General features: G+C 38.3%; 1 protein-coding gene across 2 annotated transcripts in view; it reads left to right on the top strand.

Annotated features, from left to right (window-relative positions):
- Positions 1–25161, top strand: part of FHIP2A (FHF complex subunit HOOK interacting protein 2A) — a 45997-nt gene that overhangs the window by 5465 nt on the left and 15371 nt on the right. The window contains exons 2-13 of one of the 2 annotated variants that reach the window (XM_028826899.2): positions 3276–3354; positions 8874–9043; positions 11158–11262; positions 11730–11852; positions 18543–18836; positions 19364–19560; positions 20958–21072; positions 21577–21653; positions 21742–21934; positions 22127–22296; positions 22658–22801; positions 24320–24410. In XM_028826899.2, the coding sequence (XP_028682732.2) occupies positions 3276–3354; positions 8874–9043; positions 11158–11262; positions 11730–11852; positions 18543–18836; positions 19364–19560; positions 20958–21072; positions 21577–21653; positions 21742–21934; positions 22127–22296; positions 22658–22801; positions 24320–24410 (1758 nt within the window). Of the gene's footprint in view, positions 1–3275; positions 3355–7440; positions 7568–8873; positions 9044–11157; positions 11263–11729; positions 11853–18542; positions 18837–19363; positions 19561–20957; positions 21073–21576; positions 21654–21741; positions 21935–22126; positions 22297–22657; positions 22802–24319; positions 24411–25161 lie in introns of those variants that run through there. The other variant, XM_028826900.2, reaches the window with a different exon arrangement.

Genomic DNA, 25161 nt, shown 5'->3' on the forward strand with positions numbered 1-25161 from the left:
TCTTCAGAGTTTGAGCAAAATAGGTTTATCGTGAGAGTTTAAGACCATACGGTATATGCAAAATTTGCAGTATTACACCTGGCACATAACTACTCATTAAAAGGCAGTGACTTCTGTGTTATTTATGTATTCACTTAATATATATTATCAAATTCTTAACTCTGTGTCATGCCTGAGTTGGAAACCAGAGATTGAGTGATGAAAAAGATAATACAGTCCCAGCTCTCATAGAGCTGACAATCTAGTGGAAGAGATGGATAATTAAACAATGACAAAAGTGGGATACGGGATGAAAGAGAGCAAGCCATCTGGTAAAGAGTATCAAGGCATATATAGGGATTCCATCCTAAGCAGGAAGAGCCTGGCCAGGCTTTGCAGAGAAAGCAAAGTCTGGTTAAGGGTTTCATGTCAATTTGGGGTTGCGATGGTCAATGCATGAATTTTTAAAAATTTAATTTTCTGTATTGTAAAAAAATTGGAATCTCTTGGTACTGATTCACACATTTTTTTTTTAACTCACAGCATCAATGTTTTTATGCAATAATAAAACAGGTGATTTGCACGTTAGAATTAGTAATGAAAGTGGCAAGTTTACTAGAAAGTTTTACATAAATAAGGAAATTTATTCATGTTTGAACAGGATTGTTACTAATCTAAGTTATTAGCAATTTAGAACTGTTTAGCTCTCTAGTTAAATAGGTTTCTTATTTAAATCTAACTCCTGGAGGGAGGTATTCACAAAGTAACGCCATCCTGCTTTGAATTTGACTGTAACCTACAACAAAGGTCCTGACACAAACACAGTAAGACATCTCTGCCTAGTGACCAGAGAATACAGTTTCAATTCTCTTGAAATACAGTTAATTCCCACTCCTGAAATAATCTGGAAAAAGGATATTGTAACTCCTCATATAGCCAGGAGGTTGCCTTGGAAAAATTTAACAAATCGTAACATTGACACTTAAGAAACTAGGTACAGTTCCCGAAACAACAAATTTCGTTTGGGTTTGTCCCACTTGTGAATGCACTTAACTATATAAAGGTAGTCTATAGAAGTCAGGTCCAAAACAAATTAGGAAGAGGTTTTATGTATTTTGAGAACATTCTAAAGTGGCTGATTAAAACTTTTTTTAATCTAAAAATTTCAGGAAGATGATACTGTTTTCCCAAGTTGGTACTTTGATTCTTAATTTTCTTCCTCATTTTTTCCCTCCATCTCCCATAAGTTTTTTTTCTCCCCATGTTCTCCTTGAAGTTAAAGTACTCCCAAAGATTTTAACTCCATTCTTGCAGTCTTTTTTATTTTTTATTTTTTGAAAATAAGGTGAATATTTTATTCTGTTAACACAGTACTATTTACAGTGGAAGATATTGATGATTGTTGAAATATTTTCAGGTCTATTTTATTCCATAAATACATTTCATCTTCTTGATTGGAAACACTTAAGATGTTTATGACCAATATTTATAATTTGGACAATAGTTCGGAAATTGTTTCGACAAGGTTGCCAGCTCTGAGGTGGATGCTGAGGACACCAAGAAATCAAAATAGTACCAGTAGAAGTGCAAGAATAACATGACCTCTTTTAGGTCATCTGTTTAGATGAAGGCTATGAAAATGGACTCTGGAGAAGTAAAGAAACAAAAGAAACAAAACTCCGTAGGCAGAGCAGCCCCAAGAGCTACTAGTTGGCTATTTTTCTAGTTATTTATTGATCCTATGCTAAACAAGGGATGGATGATTCATGAATTTTCTGGGGAAAAGGGTGGGCCATTCTCAGCCTTGAGCCTTCCTCCCCTTTTTAGACTATATAGGGTGTCTTTCAGACATTGCCATGGCATTTGAAGGCTGTCATGGCACTATTGGGAGTGGCTCTTAGCATGCTAATGCATTACAATTAGTGTATAATGAGCAGTAAGGATAACTGGAGGTCACTTTTGTGACCATCTTGGTTTTGGTGAGTTTTGGCCGGCTTCTTTACCGAATGCTGTTTATCAGCAGGGTCTTTATGACCTGTATCTTGTGATATTGGACCTGTGACCTCCAATCTCATCCTGTGACTAAGAATGCCTGACCTCCTGGGAATGCAGCCCAGCAGGTTTTAGCCTCATTTTACCCAGCTCCTGTTCAAGATGGAGTCGCTCTGGTTCAAAGGCCTCTGACAACATTAGGACTAGGGGAGCTTTCACTCTCTTTCACTCTTTAAGGAAAAGAAATGTAGAAAGTGTGTGCAAATCTTTTTCTATCCATTTAACGCACATTTGAAATACTTGTAGGTTTGCTATAAGATGACTGAGGGGATATAATTTTGGTCATAAAACTTCTGAAGTAAGTTTTAGAGCTAAAATGTTGAGCATTTTTGACTTTGTGGAATTTAAATTGTTAGTATCTTGTTCATGTAGTTATTTTGCTAAAAATATGCACTGCCTATTCCAAGCTTAAAAAAGAAAAGATTTACATCTGTATGTCACTGAATGTAGGGTACAGTTTTAATCTGATTATGAAGTTGACTTTGGTACATGTTTTAGTAGTGATGACGTGTAACTAATTACGTAACAGCTTTTTACTGTTGTGCATTTCAAAGTCCTAGGTACAAAGATTCCTGGCTATTAGTAATTTCGTTTTACTGATATGTCAGTATTAGAATATTGGGCATTTTCATTTAATTTTTCATTTAACATACCTTTGAAACCTCCTTTTTTTTTGAGGTGGAGTCTTGTTCTGTCACCCAGGCTGGAATGCAGTGGCGCAATCTTGGCTCATTGCAACCTCCACTCCACCTCCCAGGTTCAGGGGATTCTCCTGTCTCAGCCTTCCCAGTAGCTGGGACTACAGATGCATGGCACCACGCCTGGCTAATTGTTGTATTTTTAATAGAGACAGGGTTTCACCATGTTGCCAGGCTGGTCTTGAACTCCTGACCTCAAGTGATTCACCTACCTCGGCCTCCCAGAGTTTTGGGATTACAGGTGTGAGCCACTGCCCCCAGCCTGAAACCTACTTTTAAACAAGTGTCAGGGGAGGGTAAAAAAAAGCCCAATACTGTAGTTTAATAATAATGTTGGTAATTATGTTTTTCCTCTTTCTTGATAACTCATTTTTACTTTCTTGGATTCGACTTATTTTGTTTCTGTTTGATATCTGACATATAAAAACAAAGTTCACCCCTTATTTTTATGCTACCATTGCATCATAATACATAAATATAGAGTCGTAAGTTATGGGAAAGTTTCAATGCCGTTTTCTTAATTGTTGTGGTCTTTTGTTTGCGTAGCTTGCACCTTCTCTTCCTTTACAAGAAGATTTTGTTTATCACTGGAAGGCAATTACCCATTACTACATAGAGACTTCAGGTAAGGAACAATGCTGATATTAACTGAAAATTTGTGAAAGTTAAACAGAAAATTTGTAAAATATTAAAATATTTTTAAATAAGTCTTCAAATTTATTTTATATCTAAGTTTATAGACAATCTTATCTTTAATTTGTCTTTAAGATTCAGTCACTCATTTAAAAATGTATCTGTTGAGCACCTACTACTATGTGTCAGGTATCGTTGAGGCACTGAGGGATAGAACAGTCAAACAGGCAACACTGCTGTCCTCACAGAGCTTGTGTATTGATTGGGAGGAGGCAGACAGTATATAGACAAATACATATAGTGTGTCAGATGATAAGCGTCAAGGGCAAATGAAGCAGGCTAAAGGGTTATAGGGGTACGTTTGGGTGGTGGGAGTGGACAGTTGGCTATTTTAGGTTAGAGAAAGCCTCATTGCCCAATATGACTTGTGAGCTGAAATCTAAAGGAGAAAGGAACTGAGCCTGCTAGATATCTGGGGGAAGGGTGTCTCGGGAATGACACCTAATTCACAAACCCTCAGGCCAGAGCGTATGGCATACTTGGCATATCCCAGGAACTTTAAGGAAGCCGGTGTGGGTAGAGCAAACTGAAGGAGGAAAGTGGCAGGAGATGAAAGAAGACAGAGGTGGGGGTTTGGAGGCTTGTCGCATATTCCCCCAGGGCCTTTTGAGCCACTGTAAGGGTTTGACTTTTACTGTGAGAACTCTTGGAGGGTTTTGAGTAGAGCTGAAATGTAATCTGTTTGATTACCTTGACTTCTGTGAAAAAACTTAGATTGACAGGATTCAGGGATGAAGCTGGTAAAACAGGGTACTGTCACAGCAGTCTCAGCGAGAGACAATAATGGCTTAGCCCAGGGTGGAGGTGCTAAGGAGATTGCATTCTGGATACATTTTAAAGGAAGATTTGTTGATGGATTGGATATTGGGGATAAGGGAATAAGAGTCAAAGATAACTCCAAAGTTTTGGGCTTAAGAAGCTAGAAAAGTAGAGTGCCACTTACTGAGAACAGGGAGACTGCAGGAGGAGCAGGTTTGTGAGCACATTTTGTACGTGTTGAGTGTGAGATACCCATCATACGTCTGCTTGGATACATCAGGTAGACAACTGGCAACAGGAATCTGGACTTAAGACATGAAATTGAGAGTTATTAACATGTAAGTAGGACTTCAAGCCCTGTGACTGGATGAGATTATCTAGGGAGGAAAGATAGATGGAGGAGAGAAGGCGTCCAAAACTGAACTCTTGGACCCAGTGTTTAGAGGTTGGGAAGATGAGGACAGTAGTGAAGGAAGCTGCTTTTGCCGGTAAGGAAGAAGACAGCCAATAGCAAATGGTGTCCTCAGCAGCCTAGAAGAGGAAGGAAGGATTAGTTGTGTCAAATGATGCTGATGTCAGGTTAATGAAGACTAAGAATGGATCATTGGATTTAGCTACAAGAAGCACATTAGTTTTCTTGATAAGAGCCACTTTAATGGCAGGGAGGAGAGAGAAGGCCTGATTGGAGTAGGTTTAAGAGAAAATGGGTGGAACTGGCTGGGCGCGATGGCTCACGCCTGTAATCACAACACTTTGGGAGGCCGAGATGGGCGGATTGCTTGAGGCCAAGAGTTCAAGACCAGCCTGGCCAAGATGGTAAAACCCCGACTCTACAAAAAAATACAAAAATTAGCCAGGCATGGTGGTGCACACCTGTAATCCCAGCTACTCGGGAGGCTGAGGCAGGAGAATTGCTTGAACCCAGGAGGTGGAGGTTGCAGTGAGTGGAGATGGCACCACTGCACTTTAGCCTGGGTGACAGAGGAAGACTGGCTCAAAAAAAAGAGAAAATGGGTGGAAAAGATGTATAGACAATGTGTGTAGACTGCTCTCATGGGGCATATTAGTGTAAACGGGGCTAAGAAGGAGATACGGCGGCAGGAAAGGGTTTTTAAATTCTTTAAAAAGACATAAGATATTGCAGTTTTATTTGATGGGAGCAATCTAGTAGAGAAAAGGGTAGATACAAGAGTAAGATGAGAGCATTTCTTTTTCTTTTCTTTTTTTTTTTTTGTTTTTTTGTTTGTTTGTTTTTGTTTTTTGTTTTGTTTTGTTTTTTGAGACAGACTTACTCTGGCTCCATCTTGCCTCACAACAACCTCCACTTCCCAGGTTCAAGCGATTCTTGTGACTCAGCCTCCCAAGAGCTGGGATTACAGGTGCCCACCACCACACCTGGCTAATTTTTGTATTTTTATATAGAGACAGGGTTTCGCCATGTTGGCCAGACTGGTCTCAAACTCCTGACCTCAGGTGATACACCTGCCTTGGCCTCCCAGAGTACTGGGATTACAGGAATGAGCCACCACATCCAGCCAGATGAGATCATTTCTGTGCAATATCCTTAAGTAGGCAAGGGAGGAAGGGATCTTGTGTAAAAGTAGACGCTTGGCCTTAAATAGGCGTGAGTACAGTTCATCCATCAAAATAAGGTAGAAAGCAGAACAAGGGTATAAATGCAGGAAACAGGTAGATATGGTGTACAGAGTCTTTGGAAGTTATCTTCTGGTTGCATCTGTTTTAGATGCAAGTAATAGGAAGTAATTAGGAAGGATGAAAATAGGAAGGATGTTCTCAGTAAATAGGAAGGATGGAAAGTGAATATGGGGAATGAGAATAGATTAGGTCAAGGGTTGCCAAACTATTCCATAAAAGGCCAGATAGGCTTTGTGGGCCATACAGTCTCTGTTGCAGTTCTTAAGCTCTGCTGTTAAAGAATGAGCCTTCAGGCCAGGGACAGTGGCTCACGCCTGTAATCCCAGCACTTTGGGAGGCCGAGGCAAGCGGATCACGAGGTCAGGAGATCAAGACCATCCTGGCCAACATGGTGAAACCCCATATCTACTAAAAATACAAAAATTAGCTAGGCGTGGTGGCATGCACCTGTAGTCCCAGCTACTCGGGAGGCTGAGGCAGGAGAATCGCTTGAACCCAGGAGGTGGAGGCTTCAGTGAGCCGAGATCACGTCACTGCACTCCAGCTTGATGACAGAGTGAGACTGTCTCAAAAGAAAAAAAAAAAAGGAGCTTTCCTTTGTTCCAATGCACCTTTATGTACAAAAACTGATGGCAGGGCTGGATTTGGCCCATGGACCAAAATTTGGCGACAGAACGAAATAGGGACATTGCTACCTAGCACTACAGGATCCCCTGAGGAGTATACAGGTAAACACTGGTGGATATGCAGATTGGATGCATGTCATTTAACTAAAAGGAAACATGAGAATATGAGAATAGTTCATTTGGCAAGCTGACAGGATTATACGTGATTTGTTAAAAGAAAAAAAATCCTTTATATTTGTGCAGTAAGTAAAAATCAGACAAAAAAATATACATATGTAATTTCTAACTTCATTTAGATGTTTAGCCAGCAGATCTACAGAAATGTTTCTTGAGAGGAGCTGCCTTTTCAAAGGACTGCTCTTAGCCCTTATAATTTTTTTCCTGCTTCCATGGCTTTGAGAAAATGCATAAGTTCTTGCTTTAAAAGATTTTTTGCAATCTAGTAGCAGAAATAAGTATGTACATTGCAATAAAATATGGAACAAATAACATTTCAGGTGGAAAAAAGCATATGCAAAGGCACAATGCCATTTATAGTTCAGGAATGATGAGAATCGGTGGCTGAAACTAGATCTTGTCTTATAGGGAGCTAAGATTTTAATCCTGTCAAGTTCAATTTACAGTTAATTTAGTTCTCAATTTAAAAAGTATTTTTGGTCATTTTTTTGCCATAAGTAATTGTAATTAAACCGTGCTTGAACATTCATTCTTTCCTGGAGTGTTTGTGTATATAAAGACTACAATTATGGGGAAAACACATTTTTGAAAAATAAATTATAAGTAAACTTATAAATCATCCTTTACTAGCGCTAGGCTACTCATTTTAGAATATGAAATGAGACGTAACATTTCTTGAATTCTTACTCTGTGCTAAGGACTGGGCTTTATTATTTCATTGAAATCATATAATAGTACTCACTAGTGTTTATTAGTTCCATTTTATAGGTGTTGGTGACTGATGCTTACATAAGTTGCACCAGTTCATCCACCTGAAAGTGACAGAGCCAAGATTTGAATCCAAGTTGTCTAACTCCAGGACCCATTCTTCTAACAACTGTCCCATACCATATCAAACTTGATACATATGTCCTCCTGAAAACAAAGGTGACCCTTCTCTATCCATTGTTTTCTCCATAAGGCTTAGTTATGGTTTTCTCTCTGTGCTAGTATACAGACAAAGCAACATATCAGTACATAGCATACCAGAATTGTGGTGTTCAAACTATAGAAGTACAAAGTAAATGAAAATAGAGACATAAGTAAAGAATTTGGCATTTCCTAATGTATTTTGTATTTAAATGTTCTATAAAACTTCACATTTTTAAGAGTAGTTTAACCTTAGTATAATAAGGATAGGTTGATAAAACCATGTGATGTTTGAGTCTAACTGTGATATGTTAAAAAATAGCACTAAATTTTTATTTTTTTATAAGAAATCAGTAATATTTAATAAAAATTCTCCAGAGAAGCAACTTTGAAAAACAGATTTTGGAAAACAGTCATCTGTTAATGAGAGATGTCAATAATTTTAATAGTGGGTTTTCCTTTTGCCTTCTCATTTTAACAGAAGAAAATGAATTAGGGGCATTGACAGGCTTCCCAATCCTACAAAGTAATGTAGTAGCAATACAAAACAGAATCCGTCTTCTTCATATATCCCAGGTTATTTGCCTTAATGTTCAAGGCCAACCTATTTCTATTTAAAGAAACTTAAAGTTCAGATCTTCTGAACTGGCTAAGTGAAAAAAATATTTTAATTACAAGTACACATAGAACATTTTGATATGACGTGTATTTTTCCTGGTCATGTTCCCATTTTCCCACATAAATAACTCTTATTTCTGAATTACTATGGATAGATGAATGTTAGCTTACGGAATATATTTCAGATTTTTTTTTTTTTTTTTGAGATGGAGTCTCACTCTATCACCCAGGCTGGAGTGCAGTGGTACGATCTCTGCTCACTGCAACCTCCGCCTCCCTGGTTCAAGTGATTCTCCTGCCTCAGCCTCCTGAGTAGCCGGAATCACAGGTGCCCGCCACCACGCCTGGCTAAATTTTTTGTGTTTTTAGTAGAGACAAGGTTTCACTGTGTTGGCCAGGCTGGTCTTGGATTCCTGACCTCAGGTAATCCACCTGCCTCGGCCTCCCAAAGTGCTAGAATTACAGGCGTGAACCACCGTGCCTGGCCATATTTCAGAATATTGATTCAGTTTTGGGGTAAGAATATGACAAAATGCATCATCTAAATTCTAGCAGAGATAATCATACTATGTTTATAAACCTCACTTAAGTGTGTAGTTCAGATTTTTCTCAGTTTGAATAGGAAAAGGGAAAGACAGAGTATTTTAGGTGCAAATATGCAGTTTAAAAATGTTTAAATATTTGATGAGTGTTTTTTGTTGTTTAGATGATAAAGCCCCAGTGACCGATACAAATATTCCATCGCATCTGGAACAGATGTTAGATATACTGGTTCAAGAAGAAAATGAACGGGAATCTGGAGAGACGGGGCCATGTATGGAATATTTGCTCCATCACAAAATCTTGGAAACATTATACACCTTGGGGAAAGCTGATGTAAGTTCCTAATCCACACCATGTTTTTGGGCGTGTAGTACATGCCTTAATGTCTTATGAATAAAGAAACTGCCAAATACTTGATTTAAAAGGTGCGTATTGAACATGGCAGGATTCAAGTTAAGATTGTGGAAAAAAGAAAATTATGTAGCCTATACACTTATGTCCATAGAGATAGAAAGATTCCAAACACTCTAGACAACAACTAGTACTTGGCTGCTTAGAATTCCAATATAAACATTTATGAAAATAAACTCAAGTACATGAGCTCAGAATAAAAAAAGAGAGAAGGAAGTCAGTTAAAATAGGATTGAAAAAATAGGAATTATTTGTCATAGTCCTGGAAGAGAATGTCACTGATTATTTTGACACTAACTAAACTGTTGAGTGGAGCCAATTTATATTTTTTAGGTCTGATGAATATTGAAAAATCTTTACAAAGCTGAAATTATGATATCAATAATATTTTATATCGCAAAGCCTTCAAATTAGTTATAGAGACAAGTTTTCCAGCTGTATGGCCGAGTGAGGGAATGGAAGAGCCTTGAGTTCAGATTAGGAGGCCAGGCTTCCAGTCCTGACTTCATTATTCACACACTGTGACCATCATAAGTCTCTTTGGTTAATCTTCCTCCTCTTTAAAATCCAAAAAGTGATTGTTGAGGGGCCTCCCCAGCCCTAAAAGTCTATCGTTCTGTGAATTTCTATGATATATGTGAAAAAAATTTAGGTTAAAACAAAAGAAACCTACAGACACACTTTCATGACAAAGAGAGTTATGAATAGTAGCATACAAGACAATTTCCTTTTGTCTGTAATACTCTAATTTACTTTTAAGTTAAATTCACTCAATTTATGTTTTCTAGGCAACACACCTGCTGCCTAATATTGTGGAACTCATTCTCCTTCTCCTCCTTTTTCCTGTCCTTTGGAGAGAAGGATTGTTAATAATAAATTGATTAACTGATTTTTGAGCAAAAGTTAGTAATTGTACTTTAGTAAATTTATTTTAATACAGGTGGTTGTAAATATAATTTAGTGGTTTATCTAAATAATGTAAAGTATTTGCTTGCTTAAAAATATTGTGCATGAGATTATAGTTTATACTATTTCCAGATAGCATGTCTATGATGATGCTTTGGAAATACTCATTTTGTAACTATATTTGAAATGTGAAGCAGTATAAGCAGCTTAATTAAGGAACATAAGCTTGTTAATTCATACTCTCTTAATCTGCAGTGTGAGTGATCATTGGGTTTACCTATTTTTCAGCAAATACTTAAAACAACTGGCATGTTATAAAAACTAATTTATTGAACATTCTTTGCCTATTATAATGTAGATAATTTGGTTGATTTATATTATGATTATAATAGGCAAAGAATACTTACAATTGACCCTTGAACAACATGGGTTTGAACTTGTAGGCCCACATATAGGCAGATTTTTTTTCAACCAAACATGGATGGAAAATACAGTATTTCCAGGATGCAAAACCTGCGTATGCAGAGGGCTGAATTTTCACATATGTGAGTTCCACGGGGCTGACTACCGGAACTGAGTAAGTGCAGATTTGGATATAACCATGTATACTGAGGAACGGCTCTAATTTAAAATGATGTTAGGATAAAATCACAACCGTTTACACCACAGGTTTCCTTTTATTTACATGTGTGTTAGGAGGCTTTATTTACTCCTACATATATATGATGGAAAGTTGTTGATGACCTGTCTGTCATTAGTCTAAGTAACAAGATTTTGCCTTTGTTCCGGCAGGGAGTTAACTATTACAGTTTCGTGTTAGAATATAAACATGTTGACATTGACTGCACCAAACTCTAATCTCAACAACAGATTATCACCATGCTGTTTGTAACTACATGAGCCTATGGTCTCACATGCTATATTATGGTCTCAGATATATAATATTATTTCTGGAATACCCATCATTAATATTTGATTGAAAATTTTATTCTGACAGTTATTAACTGGCCAGTTGCATTATCTTTTCAAGGTGGAATACATTCATATACACTGCCTCTCTGATTTTTGCAGCTTTTCAGTTTGCATTGTCTGATCTTTTCCTGTTGGCTTTCCTTTTTTCCTCTACCCAGTGTCCTCCGGGAATGAAACAGCAGGTTTTGATTTTCTATACGAAACTTCTGGGAAGAATCCGGCAGCCACTACTTCCACACATTAACGTGCACAGGCCGGTGCAGGTATGTTGTTCCCCTTACATAAAATTATTTGGTTTGATTTCTTTTAATGTTGAAATAATTTTATATTATTTTTCTGAGAGTAAAAATAATGAAATTATTCCAAAATTAACATGCAAATTAGCAAATACTTGAGCTTTCTTTATGCATCACATCAAGTGTACTTACAGTCTTTCTAATTCTCTTTTAAAATTTTATACATGAATTTCCCTTGGATTTTACTTCCATGACATCTAAAGGAGAATTTATTATACAACTCGTTAATTATTTACAGTAATGAACTTGAAAAATTTACCACTAATAAGTTTATTTTTATATAGATAATTATAAATATCATTAGTGTTCTGATTAATGCAGGGTATTTGCATCATACGAAAATTTTAAATATCCTTAAGGTAAATGAATGATTATTTTACAAATTTGTAAAAAGTAACCTAAGTTTAAAAAGTTAAAAACAATTGTTTTCACAGAAATTAATTAGACTCTGTGGTGAAGTCCTAGCAACACCAACAGAAAATGAAGAGATTCAGTTTCTTTGCATTGTGTGTGCGAAGCTGAAACAGGACCCCTACCTGGTTAACTTTTTCCTAGAGGTATGATACACTTCTTATCAACCTTCAAACTATAGTTACATTAAGATCATTATGAAAATTGAATTCTGTGAATAATATTAGAAGGAGCTCTATTTTGCAGATTATTAGCTTGTTTTACTTCCCAGAATTATTTTTCCTTTAAGATCACTATTTTATTCTCCTGGGAAAAAAAGAATTTCAAAGAATGCAGTTGAGCCAGAGATACGAGGTGGTGCAGGGACTGGACAGATACAAAGTCATGGCTTAAGAGAGGTCAGCTTGAAGGTTGAATCAGAGATAGACAAGTCGCAGAAGTTGATATGCTATCATATTTTCAGCCAAGCTTGCCCTAGTATGTAGCATGGGAAATCTGTCCTGGGATAAGGATGGCATGTGCAGATTTGGACAAGATGGAAAAAAGCACGAGTTATCTCTCCAACCTCATAGCAGTTGGGATTGCTGTAGTAGTATTTCGTACTGTTTTGATAGCCATAATCACCAAATCATAGTTTATTTAAATCAAGTGATATTTTGGATTTCACTTCTAGATTTAAAGTTAAAAATGTATTTTTGTACTTTTTGCTTTCATTCACTTTTTTTTTTCAGCAGTGAAGTCATTTTGGAATATTTTAGAAAAAATGATTATGTTGTTTTTGTCTTTTTACCTTTTTGTTTGTAATTTTTTTTTTTTTTTGAGGCAGAGTCTTGTTTTGTAACCCAGGCTGGATGTGGGGGTGTGACCGTGGCTCATTGCAGCCTTAACCTCACTGGTTCAAGTGATCCTCCCACCTCAGCCTGCCAAGTAGCTGGGACTACGGGTGCGCACTACCACACCTGGCTAATTTTTAAAAATTTTTTTGTAGAGACAGGGTCTCCCTGTGTTGTCCAGGCTGGTCCAGAACTCCCGAGCTCAAGCGATCCTCCTTCCTCGGCCCCCCAAAGTGCTGGTATTATAGGCATGAGCCACCACACCTGGCCTTCTTTTCAGTTTTTTAAAAAATATTTTTCTGGCCAGGTGTGGCGGCTCACACCTGTAATCCCAGCATTTTGGGAGGCTGGGGCACGTGGATCAGTTGAGGTCAGGAGTTCGAGATCAGCCTGACCAACATGGTGAAATACCATCTCTACTAAAAATACAAACCTTAGCCGGGCGTGGTAGTGCACGCCTGGAATCTCAGTTATTTGAGAGGCTGAGGCAGGAAAATCGGTTGAACCTGGGAGGTGGAGGTTGCAGTAAGCCCAGATTGCAACACTGCACTCCAGCCTGGGCAACAGTGTGAGACTCTGTCTCAAATAAATAAAAAATATGTAAATAAATTTTTCTTTCTTTTCCTTTTTTTGGATTAAGATATGTTACATATAATAGAATTCACTTTTTTTCGGTCTACTTTCTGTGAACTTGATGAACACGGTTGTGTGACCACTACCACAATCAAGATGTGCAGCAGTTCTGTCACACTACCCCATGATCCTTTGTAGTCATCCCTCTTCCACCCCTACACCCGAGCAGTCACTGGTCTATTTTCCATCCCAGTAGTTTTCTCTTTCCCAAAAAGTCATAGCCATGTAATTAGCCTTTTGATTCTGGCTTTTTAAAGTTAGCTTATTGCATTTGAGATTCATCCATGATTTTGTTCCTTTATGTTGTTGAGTAGTATACCATTGTATGGATGTACCACAGTTGTTTACACATACACCAGTAAGGGACTTTTGGGTTGTTTCTAGTTTTTTACAGTTGTGAATAAAACCACTAAGAACATCACACGCAGATTTTTGCGTGGATTTAGGTTTTCATGTCACTTGGATAAATACCTAGGGTAGGATCACTGGATCATATGGTAAGTGTATATTTATTTTCATGCGAAACTGCCAAACTGTTTTGCAAGTGGCTTTGTCATTTTGCATCCCATCAGCAGCGTATGTGAGCTTCTGTTGTTCCATGTTGTCATCAGCTCTGGATGTTGTCAGGTCTTTCTTGTTTTGTTATTTTTAAATGTTAGCCACTCCAATATATGGGTTTGTTTTCTATTTTACGTTACTAAGTAATTTAGGATTCTATTCTGGACTCTTAACTGGAGTTAGGTAAGCAGCTAAGCTGTAAAATTTCATGAATTTAAATTTCTAGGTAGTGTTAAGGACTATGCATGCCCTTAACACTAATCTCACGCGTCGTGTGTTTTTCATCATATGCGTTATATTTTGTGTCATCTTTTGCAAATTTGCTTCGAAATGGCTAGAACAGTCTAATGATTTTGGATTTCTAAAGATTTATAATGGTATTAGAGTTTTTTTTAGTTTTTTGTATACTATGAGGAATATCTCAGTTTTGCTAACTGAGATTTTTCTTCTCAAAGTTCATTTTTGCTAACGTTTTCTTAGGTAACCTTAGTGTACTTGGAATGCAAGTGTTTTTTTCCCCAAACAAGCCTGGAGAGTTTCTTTCTCAAAAATTTCTGAAACTTGTTTTCTAAGTGCATAGCATAGACCAGAAGCAGATGAAATACGTAGGCTTATGTATGTTTATGGTGAGGTACACTGTATGTACCCGTCTTCAGAAAAACATTCACATTTCTAAACCTCACTACAGAGAACACCTCTCAGATTTAGTGACACGTCTGCTTTGTTTAGTGTTTTTATAACGTATTTCTCCAAAGCCAGAGGTGGTAGGTATCTGCATTTTTTTTAACGAATAGGACTATTCGTATGTGTTTAATGTCAGTTACCACAGCCCCCTAGCACTGGTTATTTAAGTGCATTTTATTTTCTCCTGCTAGTCAGTATGCTCCTTGAGGACAAGGATTCTGTCTCATTAATCTTGGGTCCCCACAGCTTCTCTAGAATCTAGCACAATGCATAGGAACTGCTCAGTTAACACTAAATGAATGAATTTTAGGGAGATGCAGGGTTTTGATTTTGTTTTTGCTTTGTTTTTAAGACAGTCTGTGTCACCTAGGCCGTAGTGCAGTGGTGCAATCTCAGCTTACTGCAGCCTCTGCCTCCCAGTTCAAGTGATTCTCATGCTTCAGCCTCCCAAGTAGCTAGGTTTACAGGTGTGTGCCACCACACCCGGCTAATTTTTGTATTTTTAGTAAAGATAGGGTTTCACCTTCTTGGCCAGGCTAGTCTCAAACTCCCGACCTCAGGTGATCCACCCACCTCAGCCTCCCAAAGTGCTGGGATTATAGGTATTAGCCACCGTGGCCAGCCAGAAATGCAGTTTTATTAGTTATAAGTATAGATAAGAGCAGAAGTGTTTTGCAGTTCTCAAGCATGTATTCCCTGAAATGTCATCTCTCTCTGTTCATTAATATCAGCCAATATTTGCATCTACTGTGGGTTAAATATATATGGTATGTGAGTTAGAAGCAGTCCTTGCCAGCCGGGCGCGGTGGCTCATGCCTGTAATCCCAGCACTTTGGTAGGCTGAGGCAGGCAGATCACAAGGTCAGGATATCAATCAAGACCATCCTGGCTAACACGGTGAAACCCCTTCTCTACTAAAAATACAAAAAATTAGTCAGGCTTGGTGGCACGTGCCTGTAGTCCCAGCTAGTTGGGAGGCTGAGACAGGAGAATTGCTTGAACCCGGGAGGCAGAGGTAGCAGTAAGCCAAGATCACGCCACTGCACTCCAGCCTGGGCGACAGAGCGAGACTCTGTCTCAAAAAAAGAAAAGAAACAGTCTTTGTCCTAAAGGGGTTTACAGTCTGCTGAAGACGGTAGATGTGAATGTTCAGATACTATAATCTAAAGTAGAGTAAGGGAGAATCAAAGGAAAGATACAAAGTAAATTCCCTAAGTGCTTATAGAATGGAGAGATTCATCAGCTCTAGGTCATCAGGAAAGTCTTCCTGGAAGAGGCCATCTTTGAAATGAGGCTGGGTGCGGTGTCTCACACCGGTAATCCCAGCACTTTGGGAGGCTGAGGCAAGCAGATGGCTTGAGCCCAGGAGTTCCAGATCAGCCTGAGCAACATAGCAAGACCTCATCTCTATTAAAAAATAAATAAATGAAAAGAAATGAGCCTTGGCAGGTGTTTAGAGTGGGTGAACATAAGGAATGAAGATATAAAAGTTTGTGGTGTGTTCAGGAAACAGTATAATTAGGATGTGTGGCAAGAAGCACCTGAACAGATAGACTAAGTATTGTCAAAGGCTTTGAGTGACAGGATGAAGAGTTTATTCTTACTTGTAGATACTGGGGAGCCATTAACTATTTTTGAGCAGGGATGTTATTATGTGATTGGTATCTGTGCCTTAAGTTAAATTGGCAGCAGCCTTTTATATGGCAGATTCTTTGGAAGGAGAGATAAAAGCAGGGAAACTAATTTGGAACCTTATGGAGTTACCCAGGCAAGAAGTAACAAGGACTATAACCAAGTTGGAAACAATAGGTTGGAATGAAATGGGTGTGTTCAAAATAGAGGTAGGCTCTATATGGCCTTGTAACTGCTCAGATGCAGAAGCTGGGAAAGGATGATTTGAATGCTGGAATTCCTGAACCAATAAGTCTGCTGCTAGTGGAAAAACAGGGGCCCCCAGGGAGCTGATTTTGAGGGGAAGATGATAATTTTGGTTCCAGATGCTTTGAGTCATCGTGATTTCCTAATGGAGATAATTAGCAGGTATTGAACATCTTTGATTTGGGAGGGAAGTTTAAGAGATTTAGAAGCCGTGTGTGTGGCTATGTTGTGGGTACTGATGACATCCCTAAAACAGAAGGGGAACAGTTTTAGTAGGAACCAAAGTGTTAAATCCACAGTTCCTCATCACCTAGGGAATTTTTCTAAAATGCTCATTCCTTGGCTTTACCTCCAGATATTCTCATTCATCAGGTCTGGATGGGACCCAGGAATCTGCATTTTTATCAAGCCCCACAGAAGATCAGGATACCAACAGTCTTGAGTCTCACTTTGAGAAACATTGATTGAAGGACGGAGTGCTAAACTAACATCCATCCTCTTGCTGTTCTTATTTGAGACACCTCTCCCAGCAATATTACTAGTATTTTAAATGGAATGAAATGTTTTACTTTCTTAAAAAGTATGATATGCCATTGGTTTGTTTTTTTTTTTTTTTTTTTTTTTTTTTTGAGGTGGAGTCTTGCTCTGTCACCCAGGCTGGAGTGCAGTGGCATGATCTCGGCTCACTGCAACCTCCGCCTCCCAGATTCAAGCGATTCTCCTGCCTCAGTCTCCCTGGTAGCTGGAATTGCAGGCACACGCCACCATGCCCAGCTAATTTTTGTATTTTTAGTAGAGACAGGGTTTACCGTGTTGGCCAGGCTGATCTCGAACTCCTGACCTCAAGTGATCCACCTGCCTTAGCCTCCCAAAATGCTGGGATGTGAGCCACCGCACCCAGCCAATATGCCATTGATTTTGTTGGAAATTGGCAAATTGTTTAGAGTATTCATTGAGTCCCATAGAGTTGTTTTCTTTTAATATATGTTCTGTGAACTCAATTTCTCAAGAAGATTGGTCTAAACTATACTGGTAACGCAATAAAAGTGATTTATAATTAGTATAATATAACTTTGGAAGTAGAACCCTGAATTCATTCAGCCTTTAATATGTTTCTATGATGATAGGCCCTGTGAAGAAGTTAGTTTATGGTGAATTTTAACCTATGTGTGTAATTTGATTTCTGCTCTTCTTTTCAAATGGAAAGCAAGATACTTTTGCCTTGAAGCTAATCATTTGCTAATTTGCTTCAGTTAAGATTCTCTTTGTGTTTGGGTGTGTGGATTGGGGAAGGGAGCACCAGCATTTCAAGCAAATCTTGTTTCTATCTTAAAGACACTGGTAAAAATGTCCCCTGAGTAGTTTTTTGGTTTCTCTTTTTTTAAAATTTTTTGAGACAGGGTCTTGCTCTGTGCCCAGGCAGGAGTGCAGTGGCATGATCACAGCTCACCACAGCTTCAACCTCCCAGGCTCAAGCAATCTTCCTGCCTCACTCAGCCTCCCAAGGTCTGGGACCATAGGCGCAAGCCACCACACCCAGCTTATTTTATTGTATTTTTTTTAGTAGAGACACGGTCTCACTATGTTGCCCCATCTAGTCTCGAATTCCTGGGCTCAAGTGATCCTCCTGCCTCAGCCTCCCAAAGTGCTGGTATTACAGGCATGGGTCACTGTGCCCAGCTTCTTGTGTTCTTATAGAGTAGAGGTTTAAGGAAAAACTTAGAAAAGATTCTTACATATTTGAGAGAATTTGGGGGCTTTTACGGAAACCTTCAGTCTAATGCTGGTAACTTTTGAACTTTAAAATATTTTTATTTGTTAGTTTGTACTTCCCTCCCTGCAAACCCCCCCACCCCACCCCGTGATCTTATAAGAATTAACATGGAGGCTATGTAGTTACAGTAGTCCAGTGATGAGAAAAAAGTTAACTGCAATTAACCTCCTGAAAATGTTTCCTCACTAATATTAGTTGTTCTAAGCAGTAGTCAAATTATCACTAATACTGTTCGTTGCTTATGGTCAGTGTAAAACATTTTGTAGTTAGTATGAGGAGTGTGATAAACTCCTGTGCAATGGTAAAATCATTCTAAAACACAGTTTGTTAAAAGTCAGAATATTTTCAGTGATATACGTAACATTTATTACTACTCTGGTTAGGCATGTGGAATGTTACAGAAAAATCCATTAAAATATTATTTTTGGCTTTAAAAGTTCTTGATTGACTTTTATAAAACATATATTCCTTTTCAGAATAAGATGAAATCATTGGCTTCCAAAGGAGTACCAAGTGTAATTTCGGAAGATACATTAAAAGGTCAGGATTCCTTGTCAACAGATACAGGACAGTCCCATCATCCAGAGGAATTATCTGGTGCTACTGGAATGGAGCAAACAGAATTGGAAGATGAGCCTCCTCATCAGATGGATCACCTGTCCACAAGCTTGGATAACCTCAGTGTCACCTCACTGCCAGAGGCCTCAGTTGTTCGTCCAAACCAGGATTACAATTTAGTGAATTCTTTGTTAAATCTTACTAGAAGTCCTGTGAGTTATGGTCCTTACTTTTTTCCTCCTAATATTATTTCAATAATGTGCATTTATTTATTTATTTATTTTTATTTTTATTTTATTTTATTTTATTTTTGAGACGGAGTCTTGCTCTGTTGTCCAGGCTGGAGTACAGTGGTGCGATCTTCGCTCACTGCAACCTCTGCCTCTGGGTTCAAGCGATTCTCCTGCCTCAGCCTCCCCAGTAGCTGGGATTACAGGTACGCACCACCATGCCGGCTAATTTTTGTAGTTTTAGTAGAGATGGGGTTTCACCATGTTGGCCAGGCTGGTCTCAAACTCCTGACCTCAGCTGATCCACCCGCCTCAGCCTCCCAAAGTGCTGGGATGACAGGCGTGAGGTGCCCCTTGGCCAATAATGTGCATTTAAAATACACAAAAAAGCCTATTTTTTTTTCTTTTACTGTAAAACATTAAATCCTTTTATGTTGAATTTTTTCAAACAACCTGATGTATATACAATTCAAGAATTGAAGGGGTTTGGTTTTTTTTTTTTCCTTTAGGATGGCCGAATAGCTGTGAAGGCATGCGAAGGCTTGATGCTGTTAGTAAGTTTGCCAGAGCCTGCGGCTGCAAAGTGCCTTACACAGAGCACTTGCTTGTGTGAACTACTGACAGACAGACTTGCCTCCCTGTACAAGGCCCTACCTCAGTCAGTGGATCCGTTAGATATTGAAACCGTGGAAGCAATTAACTGGGGGTAAGCACCGTTACTTGTATTTTCCCATAAAGGTGACTTCTTACACCTACACTTTAAAATCCATTTCTATTTTGCAATGATAGAAATCTTTGAAAAATTGAACACTACTAGTGATCATTAAATGGGAATATTTTCTCAAAGCTTGTATTAAATGTATCAGTCAGTGGTAATGAGTGTGGGAACAATCCAGCTGTTACATAGTTAAGATATTTTTATTTTGTCCATTATACTGGTCAATTTTTAAGGGCTTATATTAAAAACAATAATTTTAACTGATTATTTTTATCAAAAAAAGCCCTAAAAGAAAGAATCTCCTTTTAAAATAATTTCCACAGCCTCTAAAGCAGTCTAATCTGTCTCCTGGCCTGTTTGTACAGAATCTCTTCTACCTCATTGTTTCACCTCTTCTTCCTACCTTTTAGACTCCCCAACTTGATTCTCATAGGGAAATATGATTATTGCAGAATGTTTGTAAGTTATTAAAAAGTATAAAGCAGCATAAACAAGTTGCCCATAATCCCACCACCTATAAGCAGCCTAATATTTTGACATAATCACCTTTTATTGTATTTCTCTGTATTTTTAACCTGTCTTTGTTTTTTCCACTCTATTTTCTGTCAACATCTATAGGGCAGACCCACTTGTTAACGTTACGACTGTATTGCATTTTAGGGCAGGAAGAGAAGTAGTCCACTCGCTATTTTTGTTTGTAGATCCCCCTTTACCATGCTTTTCTTCCATCCCAGCAGCTGGGAACCTCCATCTTTTCATTGATGTTACTTGGTAACATTTAGGGCAAGAGTGTCTCCTGCAGCTCCATTCTTTTCTCTTTTTTTTGAGACAGAGTCTTGCTACATCACCCAGGCTGGAGTGCAGTGAAGCGATCTCGGCTTACTGCAACCTCCACCTCCCAGGTTCAAGCAATTCTTGTGCCTCAGCCTCCCAAGTAGCTGGGATTACAGGCATTAGCCACCGTGCCTGGCTAATTTTTTTTTGTTTGTTTTTCTTTTTTTTTTTTTTTTTTAGTAGAGAGAGAGAGTTTCATCATATTGGCCAGGCTGGTCTTGAGCTCCTGACCTCAAGTGAGCCACCCATGTCGGCCTCCTAAAGTGCTGGGATTACAGGCTTGAGCCACCACACCTAGCCCCCTGCAGCCCCATTCTGCTTTAATCTCTCTTCTCCTGCTTAATATGTGAAAATTATTTACAGCTCTTATTTAAAAGGTTTTCTCTTTGGTTTCTTTTATGGAACCTTCCTCTGACAGTCCTCCAGCATTGCCTGTGTGAATGTACCATACTATCTGAGTGTGTTCATGTGCTTTCATTTTTCCGTACATTCTGATTAGGGTCCATGCTTTTGGATAACTTTGGACTTAGCAATTCTTCCTTGTCTTACAGCTTGGACTCATATAGTCATAAAGAAGATGCTTCAGCATTTCCAGGAAAACGAGCCTTAATTTCATTTCTTTCCTGGTTTGATTATTGTGATCAGCTCATTAAAGAAGCCCAAAAGGTTTGAAATTTTGTGTTGTTTTTTTGATGGTTTTAAAATATAAATATCTACTAAGTGAAATTGGAATCCCTAATTTATATCCCCAATACATTTTAATGTCTTAGAATACCATGGTTAGTAAAATAAGTAAACAAAAAGGTGTGTATGTGTTTGTATGTGTGTATTACAGTTCTGCCCTTTTATATTTTCTCAAATACTACGGTACAGTGCTTTATAAAGTAACACTGACTTCCCTTCAGTCCTGCTCTTTGGTGAGATGTTAATACTATATGGACATTGGAATAATTTTTTGTCCTATTCCTCTTATTCTTGGAAATTTAGAAAAAAGTGTAAATGACCCAGTAGCCAACATCTAATCTAGATTTATATGCCACCAACAAGAGAGTCATTAGGCAAGTTTTGTCTTTCCACATTAATTCAGTTGGGGAGAGCAAACTGATTTATTGATGTTACAAATTATTCTTTCTTTTATATTAAAAAAATGATGTTCCTACTATATTCTAGACTGCTGCTGTTGCTCTTGCCAAAGCTGTTCATGAAAGATTTTTCATTGGTGTTATGGAACCTCAATTAATGCAAACGTGAGTAGCCTGTTTTCTTTTGGAAAAATAAAAAACAAAAACCAGCATCCCTGTGTCATGTTATTAATTCCCTGTTCGTTGTACTCAGTTCTGAGATGGGTATTCTGACATCCACTGCTCTGCTTCATCGCATCGTTCGGCAAGTGACCTCTGATGTTTTACTTCAAGAAATGGTGTTTTTTATCCTTGGAGAACAGAGGGAACCAGAAACTGTGGCAGAAATCAGCAGACATCCATTAAGGCATAGGTTAATTGAACATTGTGATCACATATCTGATGAGGTAAGCTATGTAATGATTTAGAATTGGACTTAGATTCTTTGGAATACTGGTTTTAATGTATTATACTTGAGATATTTTCAATACAGCCTCTTTTATTGGCTTTAGAAATTGAAAGCGTGACTCACAAGATGGCAAGAAGAATAACTTATTTAAAGATATTTTTCAGTTAGCTTTTATCAATTTTGGTTTCAGATAAGCATAATGACATTGCGAATGTTTGAGCATCTCTTACAAAAACCCAATGAGCACATTCTTTACAACTTGGTCTTAAGAAATCTTGAAGAAAGAAATTATACAGAATGTAAACCTTTGTGCCCAGAAGATAAAGATGTGGTAGAAAATGGACTGATAGCAGGAGCAGTGTAAGTTTCCATCCAACTCTGTGAGTTCAGCATTTCATGTAGAGATAGAACTTTCTCTCTCCTCTTATCTATCTCCCCTGTCCTCAAAAGAAATACCTCTTACAGTTTTAAAGTTCTTAAAAGTAAAATTAGATGCACTGATACTACCATCCTTTTACATTATAAATAATATCGTGTATTCATTAGATCTAATAACAAAATAGTATAGAATGTTAATTTGCCTAGAAAATATACATTATTCCTTAATCCTTTATATTAGCAAAATTATGTAACATTTTCTTAGAACATAGCAGAGAATCTTTTGGTTTAGAAAATGTCATAATAAAATAGTGTTTTTCATATGTCATTAAATTTAACTTAGAGATCTGGAAGAAGATCCATTATTTACTGACATTTCACCAGAAAACACTTTGCCAAACCAAGAGTGGCTTAGTTCTTCGCCTCCTGCTACTCCAGACCACCCCAAAAATGATGGAAAAACTGAAGTTCATAAAATTGTAAATAGGTGAGTTGCTATATAAAATTTGACTTCCATCTCTCTTACTTGTTTTTTGTTTTTTATTGTTACTATTTTTTGAGATGGAGTCTTGTTCTATTGTCCACGCTGGAGTGCAGTGGTGTGATCTCTGTTCACTGCAACCTCCGCCTCCTGGGTTTAAGTGATTCTCCTGCCTCAGCTTCCCAACTAGCTGGGATTACAGGCTCCCACCACGTCATCCAGCTAATTTTTGTATTTTTAGTAGAGACGGGGTCTCACCATGTTGGTCGGGCTGGTCTCAAACCCCTGACCTCAAGTGATCTGCGCACCTCGGCCTCCCAAACTGTATAACATGTAAGAACTCTGTTCTTAGATGGTTACAGAAATCTCTTATGAAAAAAAAAAAGGAAAAACATAATAAATAAATAAATAAAGATTATGTCAGTTTTTTTGGTCTTGCTTATGTGCCAGCCTGTGGGCAATGCTTGATACTAAGCGAAAAGCTCTACTTAATATTAACCATGGTTAAATGAACCCTCAAAGTACCCTTTTTTTTTTTTTTGAGACAGAGTCTCACTATGTTGCCCAGGCTAGAGTGCAGTGGCATGATCCCTGCTCACTGCAACCTCTGCTTCCCGGGTTCAAGTGATTCTCCTGCCTCAGGCTCCTGAGTAGCTGGGATTACAGTCGCATGCCACCACACCTGGCTAATTTTTCTATTTTTTATAGAGACGGGGTTTCACCATGTTGGCCAGGCTGGTCTCGAACTCCTGACCTCAAGTGATCCACCCGCCTTGACCTCCCAAAGCGCTGGGATTACAGGTGTGAACCACCATGCTGGGCCATCCCATTTTTTAAAAATATAAACGGTTTAATTTTAAGTAATTCCCAATTGTAACAACATTGAGAACTGCTGGTTTGATAAGATGTACTTATTAACCATGTATGCTAAGTGTTGGGCTATTCCTTTTTGTTAGTTTGTGGTTTTGTGTTTTTTTTAGAGTCCCCTTTTCTTTGGCAGTTTTTTTCCTCTTTTTTGCTTTCCTTGCAATGTTGTCACTGATATACCTAGTTCTGGCAGGTGATTTTAGAGAAAAACTGCATGTGACTCAAGTTGCAAAATTAGGGTACGTAAAAATCTCAGGTTCAGTTAGTTTAAACCAGTTCCCTGAGATTAACAAATATTATGGCAATCTGTCATTATACAGCAATCTGAAGAGGAAAAAAAAATGTCTTTCTTAGGCTTACTTCTATTTTAAGTGGAATTCATAATTTTTAAAACCTTTAAAATAATGAGAATAATCAATGAATTGTAAAAGTCATTCAACACAAGGAATTAACAACATATAATTTCATTTTTCAGGTTTCTATTTGTATTAATACTTAACTGAACTTACAATATCACTAGATACTTTAGTACTTATAGTTATTATTGAATTGTGAGAGTATTTGTTATTGATTATGGCCTTTCTCACTTTTACTTTTTTTCCCTTTTTTTTTCATGCAATTGGGCATTTTGCATAATTGTGGCCTTTTTCATTTAAGTTTTCTCTGTCTGGTACCGGATGACGCAAAATCCTCCTACCATGTCGAGGGCACAGGATATGACACCTACCTCCGAGACGCTCATAGGCAGGTAGGTGAAGTCACTAAATGTTGGAAATGAAATCTAAGAATAGACACACACACACACACACACACACACACACACACACACACCACTTGTCACACTGCCCACCACCACTGCTCCAAGGAAATGACTTCATTATTATTCAAAATGAGACCTGGCATCTGGCTTGTCCTAGATGGTCCCAGTTGTAGATCAATGAATTATTTCCATGCTTCCTCTTCACTCTCGAAAATGTCTCTGGGCCAGGCACGGTGGCTTACACCTGTGATCCCAGCACTTTGGGAGGTCGAGGTGGGTGGATCACCTGAGATCAGGAGTTCAAGACCAGACTGGCCAGCATAGTGAAACCCCATCTCTACTAAAATACAAAAATTAGCCGGGCATGGTGGCAGGTGCCTGTACTCCCAGCTACTCAGGAGGCTAAGGCAGGAGAATCACCTGAACCCTGCAGGTGGAGGTTGCAATGAGCCGAGATCATGCCTGGGCAACAGAGCAAGACTCCATCTCAAAAAAAAAAATGAGACCTGGTCTCTGCTGTCGCTACTTTTGCTTTGTGCAGGTGACCTTAGTTTGCACTTCACCGATTGTATGTCTCCATCTCAAGATTTCTTTATGCTCTTTAATTTTTTCCCACTTTAAATTATATCTCACTTGGATCCATTTCTCCTGCTGATCCAAAACATGATATCTTAGTAATTCTACCCACCACGCACCCTTGATCCTCATCCACAAGACATGATCCTTTTCTCCTTCATTC

This window comes from Macaca mulatta, chromosome 9 (genome assembly GCF_049350105.2).
Source record: "Macaca mulatta isolate MMU2019108-1 chromosome 9, T2T-MMU8v2.0, whole genome shotgun sequence".
NCBI lineage: Eukaryota > Metazoa > Chordata > Mammalia > Primates > Cercopithecidae > Macaca > Macaca mulatta.